This window comes from Ursus maritimus, unplaced genomic scaffold, assembly GCF_017311325.1.
Source record: "Ursus maritimus isolate PB19 unplaced genomic scaffold, ASM1731132v1 scaffold_18, whole genome shotgun sequence".
Taxonomy (NCBI): Eukaryota; Metazoa; Chordata; class Mammalia; order Carnivora; family Ursidae; genus Ursus; species Ursus maritimus.
Window position 1 is genome coordinate 24,463,214 of NW_024424230.1, and position 22,495 is coordinate 24,485,708.

Consider the following 22,495-nt stretch of genomic DNA (forward strand, 5'->3'; position numbering starts at 1 on the left):
GCAAGTCAAAGGCAATACAACAATATAAGTACACGTGACAAGAAGGAGATAGCAGAGCTGATGTCCCCCTCGTCCTAGAACAGGTGCTACATTACAGGGTAGAAGCAGTGATGCACCAGTCTCATCTCACCGGAGCCGAACGCACAGAAATGATCAAGCAGCATGTTTGCGTTACGGATTCGGATTTACTATGATAAACAGTGTTCTTTGACCAATACTGTGTTTGCTGTTGATAATGTGAAGCCTTCGGGTTTAGTAAGACATAGAGAGCTAATCATCCAGATTAGTTTTAATGATCATATTTTAAAGAGTATAAAAACTATTTTGTTTCTACAGTTAGGTAATCTTTTTAAACTAGTTTTTGTCTTTTACATATAAAATAGAAAACCTGTAAATGGAAATGTTTAATTTTTTTAACAAAACACTTTTATATTTTTACATGTCTGACTATAAATACTTAAGGTTACTCTCTTGAATAAAAAAAAGACGTATAGTCTTCTTGATTTATTAACATCATGATCTTAAAATGATTTCCTCAAAAAATAATGACATTCTTTTAGTTTTGAGGGACAGATGTTAAAGGACAGTGTTATGTTCAGAATGCTCCTGTGTCACTAGCGTCGTGCTCCGCAGTGCAGGCTGTGCTGGGACACGAAACAAAAGAAGTCCTAGCTTGCTGTTCATTAGCCCTGTTGCTCAGGGATAAGAGCGTGGTGAATAAATTAAATTCATAAACCATCCCCCAAACATCATTTTAGCCATTATCTTCAAATTCCTTTCTCATTAAGCCTTTTTTTTTTTTTGAGAGTTACTAATAAGCCTCAAAATTGACAGGTTTTAAGCTTTAGCTTTCTCTTCCCACCTTCTGAGGGGCGCTGCCGTCTAACTGAAATCTAAATAAATGGGAGGGGAGGCCGCACCCTGGAAGAGCAGAACTCAGGAGGCTGGCCGAAGCCACGGTGCGGGTCATCGGCCCCGAGCCGTCAGAGGCTGGCTCGGGCGCGGTCATCAGACCCCTTCAGACAGGACCGCGAGGAGGAGAGCTGGTGAAGTCAAGCCAGGCTACTCGAGGAAGTGGGACCACCATGTGAGCAAGGCGCCTCCTAAAAAGACAGCTTGTACATCTACTTGTTTAAAAAAGAACACTTTCCATTCCAGGTGATCACCTTCTTCAGCTCACGATTACTGCAGGCGGGAGCTGAGCTGTCAGTGGAACGGGTCCTGGAAATCATCAAGCAAGGGGCTGTCGCGCTGCCCAAAGACCGGCTGAAGGTAAGCCCGGGGAAGGAAACCCGCACTGGAGAATCGCTTGGGCTGAGCGTTCGAGCAGGCTCTAGCCTGAGTCGTCCCACTTACTAGTACTTGTGCTAGAAAAGGCTCTGTAAATACTGCCTCCTCTACCCCATACTGGTACAGAAAACAGTGATACAGAGGGAGTCTGACAGTCTTCCCACAGAAAACGGCCAAAGAAGGACTAACACCTTCATACACTCAGGGATTCATATACTGTGAATAAAGAAGCTCCTTACTTTTTTGTTTTTTTGACCCAGTGAAATAATTCGGTCTTGTAGTATCAAGGGTTGATGGGAAGGCACTGCTGGTGGTAGTGGTGCTGACTACAGCACTGGCCCGCACATGGTGTGTCCTCAGTGCTCCGTGGAGCTCTGAGTGTCTTAGTTACTAATTCATTCCGTCCTCACAAGTCTTAGAGGTCGGTAGTGTTTTGCCCTAACTTTGCAGATGCACAGAAAGGTTAATGACTTACCCAAAACCACACAACTAGAAAACTGTGGAACTGGGAGATTCGTACTCAGGCAGTCTGGCTTCAGAGTCCATGTTCCGGATCCCCACACCGTTCACTGCCTGCCTGCATGTAGCTCTGGAAAGAGAAGCGTTTCTTGGGTAGGTAGGGGAACTAGTATATCTTAAGAAGGCACTTCCAGGGGCGCCTGGGTGGCGCAGTCCGTTAAGCATCTGTCTTCGGCTCAGGTCATGATCCCAGGGTCCTGGGATCGAATCCTGCGTCAGTCTCCCCGCTCAGTGGGAAGCCTGCTTCTCCCTCTCCCTCTGCCTGCCACTCCCCATGCTTGTGCGCTCTCTCACGATCTCTGTCAAATTAAAAAAAAAAAATTTTTATTAAAAAAAAAAGAACGTACTTCCATTTGCATGTTAGCATGTTTCCAAAGTGATCTCATGATATAAAACTCACACTCCAAGACTAATTTTCTCATAAGAAAAGATGTGAAGGGAACATCCTGTGGGGACATAGGAATGTACAGCACTAGAGCCTATTTTTGCTTTAATGCTTCTTATTAATGTTTGCCTTCATCACCTCTAATTTTTTTTAGAGTGCTCGTTCCTAAATTAAAAACACAGGGCATCCTAGTGCGACGTGTGGCCTTCTTCATCAGAGTGTTTTATCACAACTAACTTCTGTTCCAGGGTTACTGTTTTGGGGGCCGTGTTTTCAGCTCTCACAGAGCAGCACTGCTGCTGGATGCTTGAGAGGGATTGTTGTAGGAGATGAAAATATTTGCAGTTATAACAACAGAGTTTACAAAATAATAGCACGTGAGTCATCAGAACCACTTAGAGAAGTTCCATGGAAAGGAAACAGCGGTGGGGCTCGTGTTTGTCGGCTGGGGTGGTACCGCCGTGTGGCAGGAGCATGAACACTGCTGACAGCTCACCCGACCCTCCCGCTCGGACTTGCCTCGCTTCCTGACAGTTCTCTAAATGTAAGGAATTCATATGGTCTCCACTCTTACGTAAAGCAAGACTTCAGAGGGTTTTTTGTTCTGAGGGCATGTGTGTGTGCGTGCGCACTTTTTTCCAGTTTACTTGAACTACTCCATGGGAACCAGTACAGAAATCCATGAAGATTGGAGTGGCTGCTCGCAGGAAGTGGTGGATCTTGGTGTCTAAGCTAAGTCGAAAGAGAAGTGGAGCTATCAGGAGGCTGGAAGGAAAGGGTCACAGAGGCATCGGGAAGGGGATTTTGAATACAAGCAAAGAGTGGGTGCGGTGGAAGTCATGGAGAGGGGGCTAACGAACAGTATATTTAGACTGAAGACATCAGAAGTGGAGCACATCTCGGTGATGACATGGCCTGGCTTCGGCCACGGGTGAGGGATGGAAGTGCTATGCCTGTGAATGGAAGTCAGTGTGGTTGGGCCAGCTCATGAATGGGAAGCCAAGGAAGGGTCATTCGCATAGGCTTCATAGTCCCTCAGGACAATAAGCCATGGAGTGGAGGGAAAGACTGTGAGCCAGATGCTGGAGTCAGCGGGCCTGTAGCCTAGAAGGCAGTAGGGGGCAGCTGCATGGACCAGAGGAAGCTGGTCCCAGCCTCCTAGGAGCTGTCCCTCCCTCAATTTGTTTTTTTTCTGATGTTTTCACATGATTACATTGAAGTTATGCATATTTGACAAAAGTACCCTAGGTACTTAAGGGTAGAGGAATAATAGCCAGGAAACAATAATGAAAGCAAAGCACCAACCCCATCTCCAGACCCTGAAGTCTGGAATGTGAAAGAATGAGCAGGCTCTAACTTCGAAATGCTCCTGGGGAATCAGACTCCCAAGGGGAGAGCCAGGTTTCACTTAAAGAAGAAGTAAGGATGGAAGATTGCATGCAAGGACTGAGAATGTAGGGATATTTAGCAAGCCTGAAATAGGCGTTCAGAAGGGCACTGTGGAATATGGGAGCCATGTGGCCGAGCATCACGTTAGTGAACAAAGCTGTGTCCTGTTTCTCCTCAAACTTTTGCCCACTGATTTTATCATCCATCAGTGGATCCTACCTGCACAGTTCTACTGTGGCAGTCACCTAATAATAATTTTGTATTTTGTTATAGATTATAATTCAGTACTATCACTTATTTACTTTGTTGCTCAAATTGTTCTATCCTTGGCCCGTGGGAGCTCCTCCAGGTTGGATCCGGTGTCCCTCTGACTTGCCCCCTTCTTGTTTTGAGCACGCCTCTACTTTTCTGGGGCACAAGATATTTCGGACTCATCTTGTGTTTTTCCTGCCCCAGTCCTGGAATCAACTACTTCTCCAGGGAGCTCTGGTTCCCCCTTCTTTTTCTTTTTCTTTTTTTAATAAATGGTATTTCGGAAACAAGTCCTAGGCACTAGGCCACCTTCTTAGAACTTTATGTACCATTCCACTTGCTCATCCTTCCCCCATCTCCTTTCTGTTCTGTGGACGGCCACTGCTTCTTCACTGTGCTGTCAGACCAGGTACTTTTCTTCTTTTGTATCTGTCCCTCCCCGGTGATAAACCTTAGCTCCTATCTTCTGGCTTATTGCGCATTACTCATGTCTTTAGTCCATTTTTTCCTACTCTTTCCAATCCCAGATTTTACTTTCTAATTCCTTTGGTGAATGCCCCTGACCCAAAGGCCCCTCCATGGGCCATAGCAGATACTGAAAGTTAATTAGTTCTCTACAGTACTTAAAGTGAAGTGAATTATAGTATACAGGCTATATATTTGAATGTTAATATGTTGTTCATTCATTATACTATATCCAGAAAAAAAGTCTTGTCTATATTGGAGATAGTAACATATAAATGAAAATATAACTCTTTGTTTTTCAGGATTATGGCTAAAGAGAGAGATTAATTGATCTGTGGGAGGTCCCAGGCCAGTTAACTCTTATTTAGAGCAAGATTCTATGGAGACCAAGGTCATGGATAAATCCCTTAGGTGGGCCAGTTCATTTTTGTTCTGAAACATAGCAAGAGACAATACTGCTGACGCTAGCTTACCATCTCACTCTGTGGTTGCAAGAGGGACAGATGATGGAGGAGGGATGATTTAGTTTAAAAAAAAAAAAAAAAAAGAATAGAGAAGCAAGAAAGCTATCCCCAGTACTAGAAAAGAAACTAAAGTTATATTTATTCACAGATGGTGAGTCAGCCTCAGTTGGTTTAAATGATAGCACATTATTACCACAGATGTTACCAGGAAAAAAAAAAAGCTGTTTATCTTTATAATCAAGTCTTATCTCAATTATTTTAATCATCTTTTTGGATTGCGTGTTTATAATAAAACGAATCACTTAAAATCTCTAGAGTTTAATTCGTAGAATACTGCTGTATCTAGAGCTGATTGAAAATTCAAGCTGTGTGTTGAATAATATTTGTATTATACAACATGACAGCACATTATTTTGCCTTTTGGGTGGTTTACTAATATATACTGATAAAATAATTGTCGGGTATGTAATAATAGTTTTGTATGCAAGATTGATATAAAAGAGGTTGTTTGAAATTGGAAATGCTGTTTTAATAAGGTCTTCATGAAAGTGTGGAATAGTATGCAGTTATTGATTTGTTCTTTCTTAAAATATAAATTAAACATTAAGAAAATTCAGAATTCTTTCCAGCTACCCTTTGGGTTGTGAAGAGGAGCACAGTGCTTCTTACTCATGAGAAATAGCTAATGTCAACTGAAAATGAGCCAAAAGTTTTTGAAGTTCCCCTTACATTATACCACTGAAGCCAAATTTGTAGAAGAATTATTCTTCCAATTTTGGGCAAGTAAACATGAAGATCTGGAAGCCCATGGCATAGTAATTGACTTTCAACCAAATAAAATATTTTTCAATCAGATGTTATTTGACATAGCCTTCTAAAATATTTGTGTAATATCCTGTGTGGGAACATATACTCTTTGGATAAATCTGTCTATATAGTTAAACAACTTGGCTGTTCAGAGTAAATAGTATTAATGTCATTCTAAACATCCTCTTCTTACTGGTATTCCGTGAAGTCTGGGAAAGGCGATACCAGGTAATTAGTTTTTTCAGACTCTGGTGCATAAACAGAGACATAAAGGACAGGCTCTGAAATCCTAAGTTGCTTATTTCTCCTTTAGGGTTTGGAAGGAAATAAATAAAGTTAGTGTGTCCTCCGGGAGCTGAGTTAGAAGCCACAGCTCGAAGTTTTCACTGTGTGCACAACAGGGCATGTTTCCTGGCTCCCATTTAGCTTGCTAGCAGGCAATCCGCATGCCGTGACGATGGGGCCAAGTGCATCCGGGTCTGTGTGGGGACAGACTCTCTCCACTGCCATGCCACCTTGTACTCAATTACACACAGTCTCCAGGTTCCCTCTTTTCTTTCGTTTCGTGAATTATCTGTCATTTGAGAATTAAGAGTTTGACTGTATATCTAGAGTTTGAAAAGTAGATCATGTTTTTCAGGGGGAATTAACCAGAAGATAGCATCCCTTTTAGCGTAAATAGGAAGCTATGGAATAATATAATTACTGACATTAACTGAACTTTTCATTTCATTCACCTGATAAACCATAGGAATTAAAAGTGGATAGCCAGTGTCACACTAAATTATTTTTAAAGCCTTTATTTTATATTCACTTTTTAGAATACTCTTTGTTATATAAAGAGAAATACGGCTGAAATTTCAAGAATTTTTCATAGCTTCTTAATACTGACTTGCTTAAAAACTGCCCCCATTCTCCTGTTGGAGTCTCTCCGCATCCCCATCCCAAGTGTCTGTCATTTCTCTGTTCATTCTCTATCCCCAGAGCTGGTTTCTGAGGGCCACCCTGGTGTGCCCACTTGCTGTTGGGTGTCCCGCCTCCAGGTCCCACAGAAACTACCATTAGCAGGTCCACAGCCACACTATTCTATGTCTCCATGGATTTCTACCCTTGGAATGTAACCAGCGGGCATCCTCTCTAACTCAAAAGTGCCACTAGACCCTGAGTTCTGTGAATTCTGATAATTTCCCAAATCTCTTTTCCCTCCACATTCCCACTCCCCCATTTTGCTTGCCCGCATCTTACGCAGTCTGTTACCGTAGCCTCCTAACTGGTGTCCCCACTTCCCCATTCTTCCTCCCGAGGCACCCTTAGCCCTGTAGCCAGAGGTGTCTCGGCACACACGGCTGTGATCCCACACGCAGGGCCCCTCGGAGCCTCGTTCTTGACTTTGGTTCTTGTTGTCCCTGTGGCTCCTATGCTCCAGACTGCTGACTCGCCTCCACACGGACGGTATTGTTGCACATCTGTGCCTTCCTCGTGCTGCTCCTGCCTCCTCCCTCCTGTCCTCCCACCGTCTCACAGCTTCGTGGCTTTTTGTCACATGAACCGCTCATGCTTAAGTTCCACTGCAGCCCACCGATTCACCCGGGCAGCATAGACACTGCATAAATTAACTTTGCCACCCCCTGTCTTGATTCCTTATCTCTCTCTTTCCTCTCGGCCAGAATATTGATTTCTCCTTTGGTTCTTTGGCTCTCCTTATCCATTTCACAGCATTAGAGCAAAGCTCAAAAGGACTTAGTGCTACCCAGTGAGAAGTGAGGATTTTCTCCCTGACATGCTGTACCAAGGGGCTGTCGGCCCAGGCTTTGGGGTGGAGAGGGGGAACCCTGGGGCTGTGCCTGCCCTCAGCACTAAGCTCCCCCAGCCGATTGTTTCCCATGTATTTTGCCCTTTTTCTACCACCCATGTACCTCTGTCCCCAAATTCACATCTCAGACCGTATTCGTTCCCTTGTTCCTTTACTAAATTTTCATCATCATTGGTAGTATATATAACCTACAAATAACATATTATAATTTTAAAATGTGGTTTGACTGTTTATTCCATCCCCAGCTAGTCCACTTTGTTTTAGAGATTTTATGTATTTGACAGAGAGAGAGCGTGTGCACGTGCACATGCAGGGGGAGTGGGAGACAGAGAAGCAGGCTCCCCAGTGAGCAGGGAGCCCGATGCGGGGCTCAATCCCAGGGCCCTGAGATCATGACCTGAGCCAAAGGCAGACATTTAACCGACTGAGCCACCCAGGTGCCCTTCTAGTCCACTTTTAAACAGGACATTGCCAGGGCATTGTTGGGGGAATACAGGTGTCTAAGACACCAACCTGCCCTCAAACGAAGTGTCACATTTCAGGAGAGAAAAGGCACCACTTGCAAAGGTCACTCACAAAGCACAACCGTCTATGCTGCATGTCGAATGAACGGTATAGAAGTTAAGTTCTGGAGGAGGTCAGAGCAAGGAAAGGAGACATCACTGGGAAGATCTGAAGGAGAAACCTGCACTTGATCTTCTCTGTCTTGAAGGGATAGTGAGGTTTCCATAGACTGAGATGAAAAAGGAGAAATCCAGGCAGAGGAAATTTATGGGTGAGTGAAAGAGAAGACCCAAGGCAAGTTCAGCTTCGTGTCCCGCTGAAAGAATAGGAGTCTCAGATTCCCGCCACCAGATTCATGTGGTTGGTATTATTTAATGACACACTAATGTCATTAGACTAGTGGCTTTCAAACTTTTTTGACCACCACCCACAACAAAAAATGCATCATGCACATTTCTACACAACTGAAACAAAAGTTTCATAAAAAATAAAAGTTTCATTTGCCCTTAGTAAATGTGATGAGCTCTGATATTTCCTATTTCTTTACTTTTTTTATTTGCCAGACCTATTAAATCAATTTAATGGTCCACTATTATTTAGTGACTCAGTGTTTGAAATAAGCATTAGATCATTGGTTTCCAAAGCATAACCCTTGAACCAGCAGCATTAGCATCCCATAGGAACTTGTTAGAAATGCACATTCTTGGGCCCCACCCCAGAATTGCTGAAGCCGAAGCTGGGACCCAGCTGTGCTCGAACAAGCCCCAAAGGTGATTTCTGATGTCAGCTCCAGTTTAAAAAGCACGGCAAGAGATCATTCCCTGCAACACACCAGTGCTCTCCACTCTTAGCACGTCTGCACTGGTTTCTCTTCCCTGTCTCCACTACTCTCCCCGATGTCTACACTCCCTCTCACTCGCCAAGCCGCTGAAGCCTGTCTCCCTGAGACCTGCGCTGACCTCTGGTTTCAATGTTCACACTTCCAGCCCCCCTAATTCTCCTGTATTTTTTCTTTCTCCATGTTATTTATTACCTACCATACTGTGTACGTATTATTCTTCACCCAGATAATGGAAGCTCGAGGAGGGTAGACCTTCATGGTTTGTTAACTTGATGTATCTGAAACTATATTGGCACATGTGGGCGCTTTCGTATTTACTGAATGGAAGGGAGGCAGACAGAGAAGGGGGTCCGCTGACCACTGGGGGGTGGTCCAAGATGCTGCTTCAAGTAAACATTCTTCTTTGGAGAACAGACTTTTTGCAAGGTCAACTTTCATGCCAAAATACCAGAGTGGAGCAAAGTTCAAAGCAGAGATCTAGTCACTTGGTAGGAATAGTTACATTTTTTAAGCCTATAATATTATCCCACACTCATGCGTTCCGAGAGCTACAAAACACCGATCTGACCCTCACTTCAGTGCCCCCAGCAAGAGGATACTGCCTGTGCAGACTGGCCTCACTGAATTTTTAGTGGTATCTCTTGGCTGTTGCTGCCACTGATTTCATTATAGTTCAAGCAGAGGAAACTATTCAGATAGTGACCTCATTCTATTTCTGAATCTTTCTTGGAAAGGGAAGAGCATGGTGGAGCTACCGGGCTGATGTGAAGAATACAGAGCTGCTCGCTGTGTGCTGCATTCTGACTGATCGCCCTCTGCTTTCCTCAGGACACGTAGAGCGTGCATGTTCTCAGGTCCAGACACACACTGATAATAAGCCGGCCACTTTCCGACAGGGCAGTGAGAGCTCCGGGGCCCAGCACCATCCCACCAGCCACCAGCCTCTTCCTCAAATTCAGTCTACTGCTAGCTTGTAACTACTGTAATTGTTCCAATGGCCTTGTCTGACTTTTTTCTCCTGTATTTTTTTTTTTATGATTTTAGACTTAATGTTTTTTCTTACTATTTTCTCTCTTCTTTTTGGAATATTATCAATTCCTTTTTCCTTTTGGCTGGATTCTAGGAAGCATTACATGTGAAAGGTACAGGTCTGTGCTGGGCTTCCATCCCAAGAAAAGGGACACTGGTTACATTCCTGTTGAGGTTGCCCCGAACCCAAAATGATCTCTGCAGAAGTTTGAAAGTCAGAGTGGCTCTCCCTCCTGTTCTAAGCTTTTTGAGTTTCTTGTCCGGGAAAGACAAAGATCAAGTCTTACTCCTAAGTTATTTCTGTGTCTTACAGAACAATAGACACAAATTCATTAGTGGTTCAGGAGCAATGCTGGCAGCTGATTTTTAGGACCATTCGATCCCCCTGTGAAGACTGTCTTAAGAAATACGTGATCTCAAATGTTCACATGCACGCCTGCACACACACCCCCAACCCACACGCATGCAGGACGTTGTTCTAGCTTTCCAAGTCACCAGTCTACACATTGTTGGGAAAGCAAATGGGAAATCTTATCCAGGGAGAGTCAGTCCCTCAGTCGAATGCCTCAGAGCAATTCTTTGAGGACAAGGACTGTAGGAAGCATGATAGAACTTTGATAATGTGAATGTTGGAATCCTTTCTGTATGGGAGTTATGTAAGAACAAATCTCACACTGTTCCTCCTTTCCATCAAGGTGAGAGTTTCTAGAGCACTGTTTTCAAATGCAGATTTCTGGGTCACCTCAGGTTCTCAATGGTTTGGTGATGAACTTGGGAATCTGTCTTTATTATTTATTTTTATTTTTTTAAGTAGGCATCACACCCAGGGTGGAGCCCAACATGGGGCTTGAACTCCCAACCTTGAGATCAAGACCTGAGCTGAGATCAAGAGTAGGATGCTTAACTGACTGAGTCACCCAGGCACCCCATTTTTTTTCTGGGAATCTGTCTTTTTAAGTGGTTCTCTGAGTGATCCAGGTGATTTACCAGATTGGGGAATCACTGTTGTATGGCGTGGCTTTCTCCAAATCTCTGCCCTCATAAAAGCTAAGGAGACGATGGCTGGGGGTTACCGGTTAGCTTTGATAGAATCAGAGTGGTTTTATCTTCCTTTCGTACAAAAGACAGAGAACATTTACATAATTAAAGTAGAAGATTTCTTTTATATATAACCCCAATATAAGATACCACAGTTACTTTATAAATTAAACAAATAGTAGCAAAAAATTAAAGTCTGTCTTTTAAAATGTCATATATGCTCTTCATTCTGACATAAGTATCCCTCTTTTGGCTCTTTTTCCTTTGTTGTTTATCATCTAATTACATCTATTGAGCCCTTGCTCTGTGCTAGGTCCTCTGCTAGGTTTTGTTTTGTTTTAAGATTTTGTTTATTTATTAGAGAGAGCGCAAGGTGGAGGGAGAGGGAGAGAGAATCTCAAGCAGACTCCATGTTGAGCGCGGAGCCTGACGCGGGGCTCGATCTCATGACCCTGAGATCATGACCTGAGCTGAAACCAAAGGTCAGACACTTAGCAGACTGAGCCACCCAGGTGCCCCTCTGCTAGGTATTTTTATATGGGTGTTCTTATTTAGTGTTCCCAACAACTGTAAGAAATATAAAAATAATTTACATTTTGCAAGTGAGGAAATAGGCTAAAGAGAATTTAATGGCTTATCCAAGATTATTGCAGTCCCATCTTATCTTTGGGCCATAAATTTCAGCTGGCATTTCTTTTAAATCTTACATTTTTCTCCTCCTAAATCACAAACTTATTTGCCTATTAGATCAATTTGTTTAACCTAAAGCATTCATAATACACCTAGTTCTTGGTTTCAACAGTATCTTACTCAGTGTCGTAGAGTAACCCTAAAATATTTGAAATGAGACCCATTGCTACTTTATCGAATACTCAGACATACAGAGTATTTTCTCTATACATAATATTGAAATGGCACTAAACATGGAGCCACTTCATGTCATACTTAGTGTTAGAATAGCCATTCCTAATAAATAATCTAACACGTGGGATTTGCTTTAACGTCTTACATTATTTTTGTTTAATTAAACCTGTGGTGGATTTATAAGCAGCTGATAGGATTTTTTTTCTTCCTTGCAATGAATGAGAAGTAGATTAAACCTAGTTTTTACTTTGTGATCCCAAAGTATAAAAATTCAGTCTTTGTTATCATTACATCCCGAATATAGCCATGAAAACTAACACACATAATTGAAAAGTGATAAAAATCTGACTGTTCTGTAGTCAAAAAAGTTTTGCCCCGTTTTCCAAACCATGGTTTCCAGCGACCAAGGGACACGTTTGCCATGCAAGGAAGGGCAGCTGTGGAAAATGTGGACACTCTCCCATGGAAAAGGAAACCTTAAACTGTGGTTTTATCTTTCAATCTCTGCTATTGGTTTTGATAGAGTTATTTTCTTTGGTATGGGGAGGAATTTGTGATTCACACGCTGAAATTTCCTAAGGAGAGGTTCTTCTGTGGTGGCTAACAAAAACCGGCCCGGACACCATTATTCATCTGTGTCCATCTTGACTTTTCCGTGAAGTTGGCTGGAGGAGAAGGACTGAGATTGTCCTACTGCCTTTACAACTACCGTTCAAGCCATTTGCTGTAATCCTTACAGAGTGTTGGGCAATGCAATTTATGACCAAAGCTCCCTGATAGTTACAAAATTACTTATTTTTAATGGGTAATAAGTGGAAAATGAATTATTTCTGAAAAAAAGGATGACTAATGAATTATAATAATTTGTTCTGTGGGTTCTGCTTATTAGTACTCTCAAGTCAGAGAAAAAAATAGAATTTTTTTTAAGGGAAAGAATAAGAAAATGAAATCATTGTGTTTGGTTCTAGTGAGTTTTAGAGAGATGTTCTTAGTTGAGCACACACATCCCAAAAGCTTCTGAAAATTTTAAGGTGATAAAAAGACTTCTAAAGAAACCAAAGTCCACTGCTCTCATTCCTTACATATAGCAAAACTGGTTCATTTGGAGGAACAGAACTGCTTGCTTTATGGGGGCTTTCGTTTCGGGGGCAAGTTGGAAGGAGCAGTGACTGGCAGGGACATATCACCCTGAGGGTGCAGGTGAGCATCTGGCTGTACTCGTTCAAGTGTCTTTGTCCTGCATTTGTCGGTGTTAGAACCCTCGAGGCCGTGAAAGCCTGGTTCTATGAAGAACGTGAATACTGTTCATGCCTATCAGTGAACTGGGGGTAATTCATTAACGAGCGTAACAATTTTTGTCTCCCTGGCAATTCAGCACATCCAGCTTCCTTACAGGATTCTTGCCTGAGAGCTCGGAGGGCAGCAGGAAGTGCCTCAGGCACTGCCTGATAATTGGAAGCAACCTAATCCATTTTGACAACGTCTAAGTAAGGTCTTCAACCCAAGCACAGCTAAATACAGGAGTGTGGACGGATATTTCAGGGGCTTTCCTGATGTCTGACCGACACAGTGCCGATTACTAGACTGTGAAGATCACTGCCCCCTCTTTAACAAAATCGAATATACAAAAAGCCCAACATTTTAAAAAAATGATAAATCACAGGCTAATTATTTATGTCCAGAAACTGTGTTCATCAAAAAGATTTCTTCCATGCTCTCTCAAATAGAAATGACCTTGTTACATTTAAAATAAGGAAACCGTTTTTAAAAAGCAATTAAAGTCAGCTTTTCTTTGGCATTGGGGAAGTTAAACCTGACCTGCGTCTGCTATCAAATTATTGCTCACTAGTCTTACAGTGAGATTGGAAGGAACATGTTTTATACCCATTTTCAGAAGTATTTTGAGTCGTAATAATAATAATAACTGGTTCCTGGTCATGCATTGTATGTAGAACGTAATCAGGTTTCCATTTATTAATAAAGCCACCCCTCCTCTTCTTGCTTTTTAAACTGTGAGCAATATCTTATATAGATGACTACATAAACTATAGATGTGTACTTTAAAAGAATAATTATAAAGTGAGTATCCATGCAGTCACTAGTCAGATCAAGAAATGAAACATTGCCAACAGCCCAGAAGTCCCTAGAAATAAAAACACTGTCCTGACTTTGGAGGTGACTGTCTTACTCTTCATAATTTTACCATCCGTGTGTATGTTCCCAAACAATACGGTTTTCCATTTTTGAGTGTTTCGTAAATGGAATCATGCAGTTTATTTTTCTTTGCACCTTTCTTTCATTCAACATTGTTTATGAGACATTTTTGTTGTTATGTGAAATGTGTTCCTTTCCACCAATGTAATAGTATTAGGTTGTGTAAATAGTCCATGGTTTATTCATTCTACTATTGGTAGACATTCAGATTATTTCTAATTTTAAGCTACTAAAAAAAAGTTCCCATGCTATCTTGTATACAAATATGTGTGTATATTTTAATCTCTTATTTCACTTTTAGTTCTTTGCTGTTTTCTATGTTTCTATCCCCCCATAGCACCTAGCACAATACACTGCCTTGCACAGTACAGCTACTCATCAACTATTATTGAATGAATTAAGACAATGTGGTTGAAAATCAGCTTGAGAACACCTGCTTCTGGGTATCATGGACTAAGACCCCACCACATGACACCCCCTACAGAAACCGCTATAAAGCCTAGACAAATAATACAAAACACGGCTGTATTGAATGCACTGGAGAGCGAATAGAAGGAAACACCCCCGTAGGGAGTTCTTGCTCATTTAGAGGAGGGCGCTTGGAAGCTATATCCATAAGTTTCCGTGTCATTGGCTTTTAGCCTGGGGCTAAGCACTGTCCATGTAGTTTACTCCATGGGAAAGCATGAGTACTGAAGAGAGTAGAGGAATCCCAGAAGGGAAAGAGCATGAGAAGGGATCCCCAAATGGTGTCTGGTGTCTGTCCCCATCTCTGAGTGATCCTTGAACCATATGTGGGAAACAGAGCATCTCAGCCAAAAACCAGAAGTCTGAAAGAAGACCAGATTTGCCACCCTGAAGAAAGAAGAGTGAACAGATGCAGGAAGACTCTAGTGGAGACTGTACTTTCACTTGGAGGGTGGGAAATAACAAACTCACCTCCTTTCTCAGAGGCTTTTAGCCTGGGGCTAATTGTAGTCCATGGCACACACAACCGAAATGGGGTGCGTGGGGAAAGTTGTAACCTTTCTGGCCTGCAGAACCAGAAAAGAGAAGCAGAGAGTCTGTGAAGTCTGAAAATAGTGGAGGAATCTCTGGAGAAAAGAAATCAGAGAAAGGGATCCTAAATTGCGTCTACCCACACCTCTGACTAAACTTTGAACCACACATCTATAGACCAGACTTTAAGCAGCTGAACTAAAGAAAAAGTTCTGAACGAGAGACCAGAGCTGCATAAAATAGAGTTTGCAGCTCAAACCCAGACAAGAATCTCCACAACTTAATATTATTCAGGATGCAATCCAAAATTTCCCGACATCCAAGGAACCAAGAAAATGGAACACGTTCTCTGCATAAAAGAAAATCAATTGAATTCAACCCCAAGATGAACCAGATGTTGGAACTAACAGACAAGGATTTTAAAGCAGTTACTATAACTCTCCTCAATGTTTTCATTGCATAAAACATGTTTTCAATGCATGAAAGTCTCAGCAGAGAAATGAGAAGTCTCGAACGAGAAATAGAAACAATAAAAAAGAGCCAAGTGGAAAAAAGACAGAAATTTGCAAATGTAAGATGCTAACACCAAGCAGAATAAGCACAGAAACTCCCACATCAAGGCACACTATCATCAGAAGTATTGAAAGCCAGCGATAAGGACCGAGAGGGAAATGGCGTAGTACATAGGGGAGCACAGCAATCAACAGGTCACTTCTGGTTAGGAACTATAGCGTCCGGAAGAGAATGGAACAGAATCTTTAAAGTATGAAAGAAAAACAATTGTCAACTCAGAATTCTATATCCAGTGACAAGATCATTCAAGAATGAAAATAAGACCCCATCAAGTGTAAGAAAACCAAGAGGACTGTGCCAGCACACTTACAGTATAAAAAATGCGAAGGAAGTTCTTTGGACTGAATGGAAATGATCCCAGATGGAAACTCAGATTTTTGGAAAAGAATGAGTATTTACCAGAGTGGTAGATGTCTGGGTAAATGCCAATTACAGCATAAAGGATAAGAGAGGATGGATATGGTCCTATAGGATGTTCTGTATTTTACATGAAGTAGTAAACTATTATCTGTATTGGCTGTGAAGAGTTAAAGATGTATATTGTAATCCCTAGGGCACCCACTATAAAAATAATATAAAAATGAATAGTTAAAAAGCCAACAGAACAGAAATCTAAAAAATATTCAGATGATTCTCCCCTCTCCCACAAAGCAAGAAAGGAGGACCAAAGAAACAAAACAGAGGATTCAAATAGAAAACAGGAAATAAGGTGGTGGACCCAAACCCAGTCATAGCAATAATTATATAAAATGTTCATGCACTAAACACTCATTAAAAGGCAGGGAATGTTAGAATGGATAAAATAAGACCCTGCTATATACTGTCTGCAAAGGAAATGCTTTAACTTTAAAGACATAGGTTAAAAGCAAATGGTGGAAGAAAAAAGAGGTGCCGTGCAAACAGGAAGCATAAAAAAGTTAAAGTGCCTGTTAATATCAGATAATAACAGATTTCACACCAAAACCTAGGATGAAAGAGGGGGATATTTCATAATGGTCGAAAGGACAGTTCAGCAGGAGGACATAAGTAATTGTAGGTGTATAGGGACCAGTAACAGAGCATCAAAATCATGCAGCAGAAAACTGGCAGAATTAAAGGGAGGAAGAGACGTTTCCACTGTCACTGTTGGAGTTTTTAGCATTCCTCTCTTAGTACTTGGCAGAACAACTAGACAAAAAAGAATCAACGAAGACATGGAAGATCTGGAAAATACTATCTGACTTGGTTGGTGTTCCTAGAACATCTCACCTAACAGTGGGAGAATTCACATTCTTTTTGAATGCACATGGCACATTTAGACCAAGATAGACCATATTCTGAGCCGTGGAGCAAGTCTCAATAATTTTAAAAATACTAGAATCATCAAAGTTAAATGCGATGATTAGAAATTTAAAAAATGCGGGGTGCCTGGGTGGCTCAGGCATCTGACTCTTGGTTTCGGCTCAGGTCATGATCTCAGGGTCGTGGAATCCAGCTTTGGGCTCCACACTTAGTGTGGAGTCTGCTTAGGACTCTCTCCTCCTCTCTCTCTGCCCCTCCCCCCACACACATGCTCGCATGCACGCATGCTCTCTCAAATCTTTAAAAAAAAAAGAAATTTAAAAACTGCTAGAAAAGGCAAAATTGTGACCCAAAGCAGATCATGGCTGCCTTGGACCAAGGGTAAGTGCAAAAGGGCAAGGGAGGGCTTCTTAGTGTGAGGGAGCTAGACTTTATCATCGTTGCAGTGATGGTTACAGAAATGCAGCCAAATAGCAAAATTTATCAAATTGAATGCTGAAATTAGCAAATGTTATTGTATGATAATCTCACTAAACAAACAAAAAGGAAACAATCAGTTTGGTCATTCTCACCTAACAGATGCCAGAGTTCAATTCAAAAGTTGAACCGGAAGAGCACCTGGCTGGCTCAGTCCATAGAGCGTGCAATTCCTTGATCTCTGGCTTGTAAGTTCGAGCCCCATGCCGGGGGTAAGGATTACTTAAGAATAAAATCTTTAAAAAACAAAACAACCAAAAATTTAACCGGAAACCAGAAAAACATTGCCAAGAGGAAAAAGTACTTTTGTGAAGCTCCCTGGCTGTGCAGGGTATCATGTGTTTCACCACTTGAGAAAAGAGCAAATTTATGGTTGGCTCATTTAAAGAGTTCAGATTTTAGAAAAAGGAGCTTTCAGGCTGCAGTCCTACAGAGGGCTCGAGAGCATTCTTTCTCCGTGTCCCTTCTCACACCTGCCCTCAAAAACCGAGCTGCTTTGGGTGGAGCGAGGTGAAGATTCTCCGTCTAAGCGCACCATCTGCCAAAAAGTTATCAGGCCCAGTGGTGTGCTGTGTGACATCCGTAGCCTGTCTGCGGCGCCCCCAGCAAGAATTTGGGGAGTAACTGAAACCACCTCGATTCAGTACCTCCACGGATTGTTTGAAAGCAGAATGTACAACTCACTTCTTGCCAGGTGTCTGATTCAAGACGCGAACATTCTACACTTCATATTGTTCCTACGTTTTTAGATGACAAGTCTTCATATACAAAGTAAAAGGGCTCCTGAAAACTCATTTTGTGTGGCCTATAGTCTCAAACCCTCGACAACACAGTGCTCGTTATTACACTGGAGTGGTAAATTACTCGAACAATTACAATATGATGTTTTACCAGAACATATTTCAGTAGTTTACTTCTGGCATAATTTCTGTAGCATGGAGAGTAAACCAAAAGTAGGAAAATAATTCACAGTGTCATCTAGAACTAGAAAGGCATGGCAGTTTTTCTTAATGTGTCTTCCAGACTCAAAAACATCATAACACTTTTCATATGATGGCAACTACGGTCGTATTTATACTTATACATACACGCTTGTGTGTATGTGTTTGTGTATTCACTCGTCCAAGTGTAGACACACGCACACACACAGGAAGATCATTCCCCGAAAGGAAAACATTTACTTACTTTGAGTAGTAAGATTAAGTGTGGGTTGGGTTTATTTGTTTGCTTGCTTGCTTAAAATTCATGTGGAGGCGGTTCTGCCGCTGCGGTAACAGGGTGCTCCTGCTAACACATTTCTGACATTGCTCTATCAAAATGAAGGGTAAACATTACCATAGCCTCAACATAGGAAAGTATGTGTTAGCAAGCTTTTAAATGTGTGGGGCTTAAACTCTTCCCATGTTATATCAGATCCTTACTGTAAACTCGCCAGAATGGTTCCCAGCAGAAAATAATAATTATGTCTTCCACTGGAAAGAGCACTTCATAAAACTTTTTTTTTCTATAAAACAGAGTAAACATTCTTTTGATCCCTCTGCTTCCCCACCTCAAAACTTAAACTACCATTCCTTCTTTCCAAGACTCACAGTAGTAAATGTTTTGAATTCTCAGTGTTGGAAAAATCCTGACATTTTATAGCATTACCCGCTACCGCCATCATTAAAAACGGGGATGAAATTTCGCATCTGTAGTTTAGCTCATCGTACCCATTGCCAGGTTCCCAAGTAAGGATCCAGAAATGTGTTTTCTTTTTGACCCTGTCGTCGACTCCCTGTTTATCCTTCACTGAATCTGTGCCTACGAGTCCTCAGCTACATAGTGGTTCTATTTGTTCGCGTTAGCTAGACTCACATTTCTGGGGGATTCTGATTCTTGGATGAAAGTCTGAGGAGAGGCACACGGAAGAGCGGGAGTGGGAGAGGACCCCACATCTCAGGCTTGGTCTGCCTCCGGCACGCTCAGCTCTCCGAGGGGCGAGTACTATGACTCCTGTGCACTAAGAACCTTGAGGCAAGGAAAAGCACACTGAAAGAGGGGGTTTCCCTGGCTCCTCCTCCTGAGCACCTCACATTCCCGACTGTCCAGACCCTGCGACCTTGGGCCCGCATTCATCGTCTACCCGACAGAAAGCATGCTGGCCGCCCTTCTCGCAAGGAGGCAGAAGTTGAAAAGACAGAGTTTTAGTTGGTGAGCAACTGAGGGAAATCCTGTCCTGTCTGCCTCCCCCCCGCCCCCCAATGCTCGGGCCTTTTCCACAGCAGCCTCGACATTCCTGCCCCATATGCCTTACCCCTCCCCTGAGCCCATCGCATCAAGTTTCTGAACTTGCGAAGGTCCGAAAGCAGCCACATTCAGAAGAAAACAGAAGAACATTTTAGTTCTTTTGGAACTTACTGTATAAGAAACCCATGTGCTTTGCAGAATACTTACAAGAAACAGTTCTTGAGATTAATTAAAGGCCTCAGACGTGCTTTTGGCTATTAAATACAGTAGTCATTTGTAGCTCTGTTCTACAAAGCACTGACGATTAACCTTTAATTTAAATAACTCTTTTCATGTTATGAACCAGACTAATACTCCTACCACAGGTAATGAGCCCGATTTTTAAATTGAACCTTTCAGTTCTTCCAGTTTTGCTTATTTTCTGAATTTAGAAGTACCGTGCACAGTTATTTTACATGTAAATAATTAAAATTTGAAGTGGTTCATAAACCCAATATTTAGAAATTTATTTTTTGCTCTTGGTGTATAAACTGTGGGGACCAAAAGAGACCTGGTGTGAAAGTGGTCATCTTTTTCAATTCACGCGACCGATCAGGGTCACAACTTAGATGGTTTTCAAATAACCTAGGAAACGCTCGTTCCCTTCATTCTCTCCTTTCTGTTACCAAATTATTTGACCTAAATCAAGCCAACTTCGTACTGATTCCCTATAAATGAATGCTTAGACTTCTCTCTGTAGCCTGGGCCTGGAGACAGCCCAGCTCACTGTCACCAAGAATCTACTATTGAAGTCAAAGAAGGAATGTGTCTTGTGGTCCCAAAACCGTGGAAAAAGAAAAAACTATGGATTAAATGGTTAAAGAAGAAGCTAAAGGGCCTGTTGGCTTTCCCTCTTTCCTTATTTTATGCGTTACTCTTGGTGGATGGAATTAACGTTCCCCCCTCCCTGTAAACCCCCAGCATTTCCTCATCGGGGCTGTGAGGAGTATTTGCAAGGGCGGGGCTAATCAGCTCCAGGTTTCCTCGCTGCCAGGCCAAGCCTGCAAGCCTCTTGAAAGCTCACTAGTTTCAGATTTTGTTTGCTTTATTTTTTATAATTAAGGGCCTCAAGCCATTATTTAGGATTTTTTTTTCCCTTCTTCTGCCTTCAAGTATTCATTTGACTATTTTATGTAGGGTAATTTTTTGTGTGTTTTTAAGCAAAGCCAAATTAGATATTTTAAATGTCAGGTTAAACTTTGATGAAAATTTACTTGAGTTCAGCAAGTATATTTTAAAGTATATGCTTTGACCAATTCTGAATTAATGTGAAGAAGGGTTTTTTTTAAGATTTTTTTTTAATTTTAAATATAAATACGGCATATATGGTTATCTTTATGAGGTTTGCCTTTGGGTTTACTTAAACATACAGGTATTTGTTTTATTTCAAGCTTAGAAGGTAAATGGCCTTGTGATTAATTAGGCTACTTACACTTCAGGTAAACTTGTTTCAGTCCTTTGAAGTACTTTCTGTCTCCCATAACTGCCCTCCGATTGACTTTCTACACGTGACTCCTATTTATCTGTGCATTTGTCTGTTTTTAGACACCACATTCCCCCAGATCTGAATCTAAACTGGATGCCGAGGGTATTTTGGTTGGGGTTGTATGAGGGGGGTTAAGTGTAAATGGTGAAGACCATTAAACCTGCTATTCTAAAGTAATTTTAATAGGCATGCATTTCCAGACCTACAGGTTAAAAAGGCCAGTATAATGGAGAGGGGGGGTTGTACGATAGCAGTGTTATTTCTTAAAGGGATACCACATGTTTGTATCAGCTGGGAATGGAGTCTGGCAGCTGCCCTGCTTGCATGGGGCCGACTGGCCCAGCAGTGATAAGCAATAGACAGGCTGGCTCCTTCAAGGAGTCTTGCAGTAAAGGCTGAGCTCTCAACAGTTCCGAAACTCACTGGCCGACTTTCCCCTGTGGACCATTCATTTATCAGGAAATGAAATTGGTTACAGGGTTTCTCACATTGCCAAACCTCACTGACGAAATCCAGTTTCTTCCAGAGTTCAGGAGGAGCTTTAACTCTTTATTAGTGTCCGGTACTTCGTGGCTCGGGCCGAGGGGCCGCCCATCAGTACCAGGGTCTGAGGAACCCCGCAGGGCAGGGGCTGCTGGAGGGGGAGCACTTACATCTAGGGAACCCAGACCGTGCAGTGGGTCGGAGGCTACTTCCATAGATAGAAAAAGATGATTTTGAGGGACGTGACTGTTGTATTTTGCAGGTTACCTTCGTCTTTCAAACGCAAGTGTCAGTTTCACAGGGCTGGTTTTTTCCATTTTCAAAAATGAAGGCCTTTACACATGACGTGAGTCACCTTATTGGCAGCATAACCTTGTAACTTAGACCAGAGATCGCTGTTTAAATTTTGTGAAACTGTAAGGAGCCCAAATACAGAGAAGCATGTAGTTCTGTGGCAGAGATGTTTGGGTGAGTGAAGGTTAAATTATTACAAAGTATATAATCTAGTTCATATGTTAAAGGAGCGGAACTAGGCTAAATTATCTCAAATATTCTGACGTCCTGAATCATTTCATTTTGTACAACAAAATCTGACTAGCAGGGCGTTCGGTCGTAGGCCAGTCTGTTCGGTGCAACGCACGGCTGCGACCTCCTGTGTTTGGAATTAGCAGGCCCAGAGGTAATGCACGGAGTTCATGTGGCAGTTATTACGACGGGGAAGTGGTGCTGGCTAATTGAGAGCGGGAGCAGCTAGAAACAGCCTTGTTTAATTTTCAAGAGTTCCTATGACAAGATGCTGTAAATGAGACCCTTCGCAGTCTTGCCATTATTATCTTTCTCTCCCTGTCACTAAATAGGAGATACTTAATGTATATACTTGATAATATTTAGAAGTGAAGTCCTTAGACTCTTTTTTGCCCCTCTTTGGAGGATGCTCTTCATTTAACTTTTATTTTAGGCCCCCAAGTTGGTAAAAACTTAATACCAGTCGGCACTTTTCCCCTTGACAGGCGTAGCTCTGATTTGCTAAAAATATGTTTAAAGTCACAAAGCCAAC

General features: G+C 42.0%; 1 protein-coding gene across 1 annotated transcript in view; it reads left to right on the forward strand.

The window, feature by feature from the left end:
• DYM (dymeclin) overlaps window positions 1-22,495 on the forward strand; it is a 322,063-nt gene that overhangs the window by 271,351 nt on the left and 28,217 nt on the right. Inside the window, exon 16 of the mRNA XM_040632527.1 lies at window positions 1,159-1,272. Coding sequence (XP_040488461.1) covers window positions 1,159-1,272 — 114 coding nt within the window. The remainder of the gene's footprint in view (window positions 1-1,158; window positions 1,273-22,495) is intronic.